At 38.7% G+C, this 11,322-nt stretch overlaps 1 protein-coding gene across 1 annotated transcript in view; it reads right to left on the bottom strand.

Moving 5' to 3' along the window:
* Window positions 1–11,322, bottom strand: part of LOC134822253 (hemicentin-2-like) — a 35,773-nt gene that overhangs the window by 10,478 nt on the left and 13,973 nt on the right. The window contains exons 13-15 of the mRNA XM_063833161.1: window positions 4,201–4,270; window positions 3,844–3,978; window positions 205–284 (exon numbers count right to left, since the gene is read on the bottom strand). Of these exons, the coding sequence (XP_063689231.1) occupies window positions 205–284; window positions 3,844–3,978; window positions 4,201–4,270 (285 nt within the window). The remainder of the gene's footprint in view (window positions 1–204; window positions 285–3,843; window positions 3,979–4,200; window positions 4,271–11,322) is intronic.

Raw genomic sequence — 11,322 nt, 5'->3', positions numbered from 1 at the left:
GTTCCGACATAGTAGCAGTAGTAGATCTCTACATGACACCTTTACAGCAAGCGCAACCGATCGTGAATACGCGGATCAAGCCAAATCCCTTACATATGGTTTAAGTATGCAGCTTAGCATTGTCAATTGTCATTCAGCCGTGCTGAAGACTGTAATTAACTAATTAACTATTAATTAATCTAGCTAAATTAAATGACCACGTACCAGATCAGTACTGAGTATTTTGAGAGTTTTGCTGTTGTCCAGGAACTGGTATCTGGTGTCGTACTCTTGTATCTCATCTCCTGGGTAGAGGAAACAGTTTATATCCTGGGTAGAGGAAACAGTTTATATCCTGGGTAGAGGAAACAGTTTATATCCTGGGTAGAGGAAACAGTTTATATCCTGGGTAGAGGAAACAGTTTATATCCTGGGTAGAGGAAACAGTTGATATACTGGGTAGAGGAAACAGTTTATATCCTGGGTAGAGGAAACAGTTTATATCCTGGGTAGAGGAAACAGTTTATATCCTGGGTAGAGGAAACAGTTTATATCCTGGGTAGAGGAAACAGTTTATATCCTGGGTAGAGGAAACAGTTTATATCCTGGGTGGAGGAAACAGTTTATATCCTGGGTGGAGGAAACAGTTTATATCCTGGGTAGAGGAAACAGTTTATATCCTGGGTAGAGGAAACAGTTTATATCCTGGGTAGAGGAAACAGTTTATATCCTGGGTAGAGGAAACAGTTTATATCCTGGGTAGAGGAAACAGTTTATATCCTGGGTAGAGGAAACAGTTTATATCCTGGGTAGAGGAAACAGTTTATATCCTGGGTAGAGGAAACAGTTTATATCCTGGGTAGAGGAAACAGTTTATATCCTGGGTAGAGGAAACAGTTTATATCCTGGGCAGAGGAAACAGTTTATATCCTGGGCAGAGGAAACAGTTTATATCCTGGGTAGAGGAAACAGTTTATATCCTGGGTAGAGGAAACAGTTTATACCCTGGGTAGAGGAAACAGTTTATATCCTGGGTAGAGGAAACAGTTTATATCCTGGGTAGAGGAAACAGTTTATATCCTGGGTAGAGGAAACAGTTTATATCCTGGGTAGAGGAAACAGTTTATATCCTGGGTAGAGGAAACAGTTTATATCCTGGGTAGAGGAAACAGTTTATATCCTGGGTAGAGGAAACAGTTTATATCCTGGGTAGATGAAACAGTTTATATCCTGGGTAGAGGAAACAGTTTATATCCTGGGTAGAGGAAAAAGTTTATATCCTGGGTAGAGGAAACAGTTTATATCCTGGGTAGAGGAAACAGTTTATATCCTGGGTAGAGGAAACAGTTTATATCCTGGGTAGAGGAAACAGTTTATATCCTGGGTAGAGGAAACAGTTTATATCCTGGGAAGTATAAGGACTTGAAAACTTAACAAGTTGTAAACTACTTGAAGGAGAATAACAATTTTGTTGTAAAATGAACGCACAAATGTCGCTGCTAATAAACGGGTTTAATGCTATTTGAAAGTATTGTTAACAGCAACATTAGTGACATTACAGTACCTACTCTTAGTAGAACATGTCACTGACTAAAATAATTTTTAAACAGTATGATTATATTTAATATTACATAATTTAATTCTGGAATAATCCTCAGATTATCGGTTAAATTTTAACCGTCTCCACAACCGTCACGTACAAATCTTAGTCACGTACAATATTAAAAATAGAGGGAAGGCTGACTGGCACCTTGATACACTTAATAGTCATTTAAAAGGTTGCCAATCGCTTTGAGTCAAAGTTATAACGTGCATACTGCTGTGTAGGTTATACATCGCAATATTAGGTTAAAATGTTAATGTAGGTTAATGTAGGTTAATATAGCCTAACAGACCTTCATATAGCCTTATTTAGCTTAATTCATTCATCCATTCATTCAATTCATTCATTCATGTATGTAATTATGTCACACTAAAACGGTCGAGGTTTGCTCACACACAGAGCTATGAGTATGCTCAGTCACTATTATTATAAAGAGTTCTTCTTTGATGGGCCGCTTTGTCTGGTACAACAATATGTGTAATGGTAAATGATTATTCTCCTGTTATCAAAACCACATAATTACCCCACGTATTTTACCACATAACCCCAGGTACCTCCACGCCCATACTTAAAGTTTAAGTTAAATTAAGTAGGGGCGTAGTATAGAGGTCAAATACGTGGGGTTATGTGGTTTTAATGGGGATGATCCCACTGAGCGGCCTCACATGTGTAAAAGTTGAATGCTCATCTACCAGCTAGTCCCTAACAAGTTAGATACTGTAAATCCATGCAGTATATTCTAATACTAATATTAGATAATACTATGATATACTATAATACTATAATACTATCCCGTTATATGTTCTAATAATGTTAATCATAATGTAATATGAGGTGACCATAACCCGAGACAGATATAGTTTATGCCATATAAGGTAGTTCAATCAGCGCGCTGGCACAACAGTTTCAGGGTCACTATACGCATGTTTTATATGCAACACACTGCGTTGTACGTCGTGGAGTTACAAGTAATATTATGATTATTTTACTCTCATCTTAGATAAGCAAACTCTTGCGGAGTAAAATAATGTGTTTTTTGTAAAATGATGTGTTCTTTATGTTTAGAGTGATTGTATAACTGTTTCTAGACATAAGATGTTCTTTCTAGCTTTTATGTCATCTGAAGAAATGTGAGTAGTGTGTCTCTCATTGACTGTCTTATTCAATATGCCAGTGAACTTCCCGATCGAGAGGATTTAGAAGAATAAGACAAAAACCTGATCATAAGGACCATTTATCCGTACATTTCCAACTGACCTAAACTATATTCTAACGGATCTAAACTATATTCTAACGGATCTAAACTATATTGTAACGGATCTAAACTATATTCTAACGGATCTAAACTATATTCTAACGGATCTAAACTATATTGTAACGGATCTAAACTATACAAAGCTTCCTAGAGATCAGGTCATCCGTCATCAGGTACACACTATAAAGTGTTGATGTTACATAATTTAAGCTACAGGGTACTTTGTTAAACTGTAAATGCTCAATTTAGTTGCAATTATGTGCCCTCTATAATAATACTCACCAGGTGGCACCACAATTTTAACATGGTCGATGGTAATCCCAAATATCTGTTAGCTAACAGATATAACAGATGTGCAGTATGTGATGATAAACACCCTTAACATCACGTGAAACGTCACGTGACATTACTGTTTGCTAATTAGTAAGCAGGTGTGTACACATACAGAGGTTTTGGTACGTTATTAAACGTATATAATCTCAAATATGGTGTGATGTTAGTTTCATAATCGATATGTAAGTAAGGGGCCAGGGAGCAGATGTTGCTGATTTAATGGCTGATATAGTCAATATCATTGTTCATTTTATCAATATCATTGTTCATTTCATCAATATCATTGTTCATTTTACTATCATGGAAAGGCTGGTGAGTCTGGAGAGCAGAATTTTATAAATTAACGTATTCTGCAGTATTTTTAACTCTGATTAACTGTAATAAGCTAGTTTGGTACAATCGCTCAACATAATGATAACAGCTGTACTCATCCTCTATCTACACTATACAGCCTACTCCTTAGTTATCTGTATTGACTATTAATTAAGTATTTAGTAAAGTTATATGTTACTAAAGTTACTACCACCCATCACTACACTTACAAGGGGTAGTTTTAAAGACGCAAGCAAATATAAACGGTCGTCATGCCCTTAATTCAGTGCAAACAAACGTACAATAATACGAACATACACATACGAACAAACACACAAACAAACGAACAAAAACCACTCACCGTCTCTAGACCAGGATATGGAAAATTCCGATGATTTTCGAGGAGAAAGTAGAGTAATATCCACACTGAACCTAGCCTGCCCTCCCTGCTGGACCAACACTGCCCGTGATGTGGTGTTCTTTAGTTGTGGTATGTCTGAGGAGTTAGGGGGTTGGTTGCCAGGGCGACCTTTAACCGGAGGTTGACAGTGCTAGGTAACACGCGACTTTTGTCCGAATAAGATTACAAAAGAACTGTAGTCACCAATCACGATTCTAATATTGTAAGTTTAGAAGAATTTGCAGCAACTATTTAATTTAATAGGACAGTTAATAAATGCAGTCAGACAGCTAAAGTGCGATAAAAAATGCGATTAACCTCGCATAAAAACGTTGGCTGATCCCTGTACGTTGGATAGTTTACTCTGAGTTCTGCACTGGTACTCCCCCTGTTACGTAAAGAAAATATTATCAGAAACAATAATCTCAGAATGTGTGTGTGTGTCTGATCGTCTGTGCGTGTGTAATTTCCGAACGGTTATACAAAAAAAAACGGTAAGAGTTACGGGACTGGTTTTTTCGGTATAGTGCCGACAAAACTCTGATGAAGCCCATAAGCAAATTTTTTTAAATCGGCCGGTGGTGAGTGGTTTAATTGATGGTTTTGTACCACAAATGTTACATAAAATGGCTTGAGCAAGAAAACGGTAAGAGTTACGGGGATCGCTCTCTCTCTCTCTCTCTCTCTCATTACTGCTTAATTTTATGTAGCGTTGGTATATATTACACAGTCATGTAATACTAGGCATACAATAAGGCACCCCTCAAGCACATATTGTTCCACTCCTTTAACTCAGCAATTTGTTTCGATCATATAGTTCCTGAGAAGGTTGGTGCTACAGTCTACACCTAGAGGTTACAAGCATATTTTGACTATAACCGATTGTTGGTCGAATTATGTGGTAGCTATTCCTACTAAGACCCAGACAGCTAAGGAGAGCGTGTCTATGATTCGTAGGTTTTGGATTGATCGTTTTGGCCAACCAAGATTCATGATGGCTGATAATCATCCGGGTTTTAGAGCTCATTATTTCGAGACCATAGCTCAAGCCCTAGATTGCAAATACATTCATGGCCAACCGTACGTATCTCGAAGTACTGGAAGAGTTGAGAGAGCGAACCGTCGGTTGAATATCAATACTGCCCTGAGAACCAGCTTACCACCGGGACGATACTGGGTTCTTTGGTTATCTAGAATAGTCTTTGCACTTAACTTATTGCGAAATCGACACACGGGTTATTCTAGCAACAGATTGGTGTTTGGTCGTGAGTTAAACACACCGTTAAGCCTGCTAGCTGAGAATCGTAAGGATTTCGAGTTAGAGCCTAGGAAGGAGAATGAGTTTGATGTTGAAGCGTACGAGCTGTACAAGAATCTCAAGTTTATCACCAGGAAGGTGAGGGTCCAAGCTGAGCGGGATTTTTGCTATGCACAGAGATATCACGATAAGCACGTTAAGGGACCATTCTTTGAGGAAGGTGAGGAAGCGTTTGTTTTGATAAATTGCCCGAAACACAAGTTCGGTCCTCGTTGGGTTGGCCCGTATAAGATCTCTAAGAAGATAAACGATCACTTGTACTCTTTAGATTTGCCTGATGGAGAGAAGAAGGTGTTTAACATTGGAAAGTTAAAGAGATATGTCAGGAACAAATTTTCTGAGAAACTAGAGACTAGTTTTACATTGCCTAAAATTGTTAGCAGTGAAGCTGAGTTAAAAACGGACTCATCAAGGCGAGATGTAGTCTATTCCGATAGTGATAGTGAGGAGATGGATTTGAGGATAGGGAGAGCAGTAGTTGTAGCGAAGAGAAGAAAGATTCATCCGAAGAAGGTTCGTCTGGAAAAGGATGGTTCAGCTAGCATTTATAAACAACCTAGTTTTAGTTCAACTCCTAGGACTGTAATTAGACCTGCTCACCTAGATCTAAATCCTACTGATCCTAGTTTTCTTACTGTAACACTTCTCACACATAACATTCCCTCAGGCGATAGTTATGATAATTGATAATTCTGCAGAGTTCTTCACTCCAGCTAGAGAGAGATCGGCCACTAGAAGATCATCGAGTCCGGTTGATAGTGAAGGAACGATAGGTCCTAACAGTTCTAGGTCATGTGATACTGAGGAGCACGACATTGACACAACAGGATGGCTTTCTACTGTAGATCTAGGGAGACAGAGCCCTCCGAGGGAGGAGCGCAGATATAACACTAGGAGACCTGAGGAACGGAGACAACCTGACCGTTTAGGGTACGAGAAAGTAAGTTTGGTCAAGGATCTTTTGAAATTTCTGAACCAGTAGACGGCAGAATACATTAGTATCGTGAAGTGTAGTGACACTTAGAGCGTATATAGTTGTACTTCTACAACTAGTTAGAGTTTAGCACTGTACAGTTTTAGACTCTGTAGAGACGTACGTATATTATGCCGTTCAAAACCTTATCCTTCTTGGAATAACACGTGTGTTATCTTTCAGAACATTACTGATAGGGATAATAGGATCTTTACTCTCAACACGACTCGCTCAGGGCTGCTTTAGTGACGGAAATTTAGAAACTTTCGAATTTAGTTTGACTTCTTTGTTTGCTTGTCAAGGACGTTTTAGAGATTCAGATACATCTCTGACTCTATCTAATGATATAGACTCCACACCAAAGACTCTACAACTTGGTGCAAAAGGGGAAGTATTGGAAGGTTTTGGAAGAATTGTGAAGAAATTTAATGCACAGGGTTAGGGCCGTGTATTATATTTTAAGACGTGACTTATTTTTAAGTTTTGGAATTTTGATGCGTGGGAGCATTGAAATTTAAATTTTGAAAAGGGCGATTATTTTATTGTTTTAAAATATTCGAAAAAAATGTTTGGATAGAGATGTTGTAATATGGTATTTACTTTTAGAGATATCTTTTAGGATACCTTAGTTTTAGTATAACGCGTTTAAGGGACGGAGATTTTAGTATGTGTTTCCGGGTATATAATAACCAATGTTTTTATATATTCGTATTTGGGAGTTACACATTTAAGTGTAAGTCGGTTGGCTGGCAGACTTGCTGTCAGACCTACTGTCTCAAATGAGCCGTCCGCTCACTTTTGCACCTGACTGTCAGCCAAGCCTGTGGTTGGTCCTTGCGGTCGCAGGGTGACTGCTAGTGGAGTGCTAATTGGTGAGACTGTGAGTCACGTGCAAGCAGATGCGTTGTGCCGTCACGCAGTATGGCGTGACAAGTTTTGAGAGTATACCCGGAGAGGCGGAAGTGGCGAGCTCACTTCTTTGTTGCCCTTTAATCATTTTAAGGGATTCGAATTGACGATAGCCAGTCTGACTGAGCACTATCTTTTGTGATTAGACACGTCGAGGGATCTATATTCACGTCAATCGTTTGAAGCGAACTGAGGAACTTTTATCTGTTGACGTTCACTTTGTATTACTTAGCTATTTAATTATTTCTCCATTTTAATTTACTCGTTTCATTTCTACCATACGGTACGCCCTGCCGTTTGTGTTACTGTTACGTGACTAGAGCTTGACTAGCATACACTAAATACCAGAAACTCAGTTTTTTTCTATATAATAACAATAAACTTTAAACGGTACCTTTCATTTCCATTCTATAAGACAAGTTATTTGGAATTATCAATATTTGAAAGTTAAGCAAACTATAAATTACATCTTTACAGTATTTTCAATTCGCAAAGGCAACGACCGTCGTTTAATGATGTACAGTTTGATCATGATTCTCATGCTTCTCAGTAAAACAACACACAATCAAACTTGTATCATGAATGAGAAATTAATCACATAAATTGAAGGAATTACGCTAATCTAGTTCAACACAATATTACATGGTTGAAACAATTAAATAAAGTTCAAGATGTATTTATATAAGTATTATACATTTATGGAATATGGATAAACTAGAATTACTTGAAAATATGACAAAGGGATTGAACCAGGATGGTCCCCAGATAGGTTGAGAAGAAGACTCTCTGATTGTTATTCTCCAGTCCTTTGTGTTTTTAGTCTCCGTCTTTTCCTATCACCTTCGCTTTCATGCAGGAAATCTGGGATGTTCTGCTAAAAGTGGACAATGTTTGTGTCTCTTTGCAGTGAGAGTGTCTAACGGTCATATTAGGTCGAAAGTTTGTAGTGATATAACTCATAACTGTAAAGTGTAAGTGTAAGTCTAGAATTCTAAGCTGTCAGGGTTGATACGGAATCTAAGATACACAGTTTCAGATTATTCCTCAGCTCTAACTAAAGAAAGTTTCGGAAAGGACTTCCAGATCACTTCCTCATTTTGAAACCTGGCCTAATGTGTTGAGCACTTTTCTATCTAACCTTTTGTCCGTGTATATTTAAACCTGCTCACCTATTCAGCTTGATATTGCTACTGAACCTCTGTCATAGAAACAACAACCATAACCTGAACCACACTGACCACCACAGCAGTGATCATAACAGATGATGTGGAGGCAAATGAGACCATGGCCGACCCAGCCATCCCACCAATCAAGCCAACTGTGGTTGCGATGCTAGTTCCTACTTCAAAGTTTGACGGTCCGAAGTAATTCACGTCGTAGAGGACATAGGTGTAGCCCATAGCAATTATCCCGTCCAAAAACTTCGTTATGAAGTTAGTTAAAATCGCTACCACAAGGTTTTGTTGTGTGAGCATCAGTACAAAGTTTGCTACGTATACTAGGGAAACAAACCCCTGCAGTTTACGAAATCCAATCTTGTCTTTTATCCAGTGCATAAGGAATAAAGAGGGCATACCTGCGAAGTTAACAAGCGCCAGTAACAAGAGTTCCGGCCCTTGAGTCATGGTAACTGAGCAATGAATGTTTGGTCCTGCTTCCTTGATCTTAAGCAGCTGGATCAACGCTGGAACGAGGAGGGTGGTCAACCAGCCATTAAAAGTAACACAAGCAATGAGCAGCCCTATTTTTGTGGTTCTAGCTGCGAAGTTTGAAACAATCACTGTTTCTGGCTGTTCCGCTTCGTCTTCTGACCCTTCTATTTGTGGGCCTTTTGTATCTTTTACACAGAAGTGAACCATGATGATCGGAAGAATGAGTACGGGCAATGTCGAGAAAAGTAGAAACTTCCTCCATCCAATCCAATCAAGTAGTAGGAACCCCAACACTGATGACCACATTGACCCGGCAGTGAAAATTACGTGTGTTATCAATAAAATCCTGTCTAGAATCTCTCTATTGTAAGCTATGTCAGCGGCCCAAACATAAAGACTGTTGTATCTGAGTCCACAACAAAAGCCAAGGAGGGCTCGAGCAACAAGAAGAGCTGTAAAGTTTGCAACTATGCCAAGGATAACTAAACTGCATACACTCAGATATAGCGAGATTAAAATCGTCTTCCGTTTTCCAAACCTGAGACACAATATCATTAAATCTATTTTTCGAATTTCTGTATTACTACTAGCAAATGTTTCACTGCAGCTTGATGGTTACAGTCAAAATTGTCTAGAAAAATATTTGACCCTACCCTTTTGCCAATGGTCCTGCAATCATAACTGAAACTGCTAAAGAGAAGTACAGAATGTAATCCAATAATCCTTCTTTCCAATGAGACAGTCCAATGTCACATGAAACTTGTTGAGTTAACATTCCTGATACGTGAGGAAATATGGTTATCATGCTTCTTCGTGTGTTTTACAGATTAGGAGTGAGGTTTTCAATACAAGGAAGGCTATCTTGTAAAATGTAATATACAGAAAGAAATTAAAAATTTTCACTTCAAAAATAAATCGGGACAGAAGTAGATACAACTTTGAAAGTTACACCAACCAGGCAAATCCATCTCTGTTCCATCTGCAAAGTCGCATAGAAGACAACATATCAACAACATCTTATCATTCCTTGTCCAAGTTGTTTGTTGCTGGTCGTCTTTATCAACCAGGACGTCATTCTCACCGTTTTTCATTATTATTTGGAAGCTTCTTCTGGTTTGAGTGTGTACTATCATAACATTGAAACGATCCATAAAACAAACAATATTGCAATATGTGCCGTCAACTTCAAGATCATCCGTAGAGTTACAATACCCGTACCAATAGGCCGTCCCGCTTTGGGCTATACGATTTGTGAGTCTCACGTGACACATAGCACACACGATACCAGGTTCGTGGAGGGCGGGAGGGTGTTGTTATGTTCCATGTTATGTCTATTTAAGGGTACAGTGAAATACAATTAGATATATGATATAGAAATATCTCTCTCCAATCTCCATTGTTAAGTTGCCACTCTAGTTATTAACATCGATTGGGTTAACGAGGTGTCGTACGTCACCTCAAGATCGGGTGACAGGGGGTTGAACAGGCCAGAACCCAATTGATTGGGTCTGAGGTCACGTGATTATGAGCCTGAGGTCACGTGATTATGAGCCTGAGGTCACGTGACTATGACGTCACGCGCCAGAGCTTGCTCTCCGAGCTCGAGCTACTCGATCAGGCCTTATATGGAGTAATATAGTGTATCGTGTGTAATTGGATCCAATTATAGGAGCTGCGAAATTGTTGCTGCATATTAGCATATTGATCAGGTATCACCTTCTGAAACCCAGCAGGCAGCTAGGCCAGAGATTTGAAAATAGAAGGATTTGTTGTTAATGAATATCGTAGCGAAAATCATGTAACCCTATGTTTTAGAGGACGCCGAACACGATAAAACTGGTTATAATTATCATACTCAAGGGCAAATTGCTTAAAAATGCACTTGAATGTCATAGATGTTATCATAAGATAAGCGCCAGTCGCCAAAGCGGGTTATCGGGTGGTCGTTGATTACGTGATCAAAATTTTAATTTTTTACCGATTTTCGAAATACCAATTGGACAATTTTCGTTGATTATGTAATCAAAATTTTCGTTTTTTAAAACAATTTTCGTTTAGTAAGTGCTTTGCGATTATACAGGGTGGCCCATAAGTGACTACCCACACGCAACCTCTTAATAACTCACGTAATTCGTCTCCAAATTGCACCAAAATTTCAGAGATTATAGATATGGGTCAAACTTAGATTTCCTGAAAGTTTCGTAAGCCACGCCCAATTACAGTGGGCGTGGCGTGACACTCCCTCTTTTTCACTATTGTCTTCATAAAATGAGAACGCTTTAAGCTAAGAACTCAAAATTTTTTGCACACATTTGGCTTGATAATTGAAAACTTTTCCAAAAGTTTCAAGTTCATTGGTTTAAATATGGCTGAGTTATGACCATTTTAAAATCCATCGGATATGTGATCCGAGCACTCAGTCAGTGATATTTGCACTCAATTAGTGATCTCGTCACCCAATCTGATCAAGAGTAAGGCGTTAGCGTGTATTAATGAGGTTCATTAGGCTTTGATTGGATACCGATGATGACTTTGCTAGAAAGGGAAACACAAATTTTTAGGATAAAAACCAGATCGTGACCTTTTCA

Source organism: Bolinopsis microptera, chromosome 10 (genome assembly GCF_026151205.1).
Source record: "Bolinopsis microptera isolate Bmic1 chromosome 10, MBARI_Bmic_1.0, whole genome shotgun sequence".
NCBI lineage: Eukaryota > Metazoa > Ctenophora > Tentaculata > Lobata > Bolinopsidae > Bolinopsis > Bolinopsis microptera.
The sequence above is the reverse complement of the archived record's forward strand: the minus strand, read 5'-3'. Positions and strand labels throughout refer to the sequence as shown.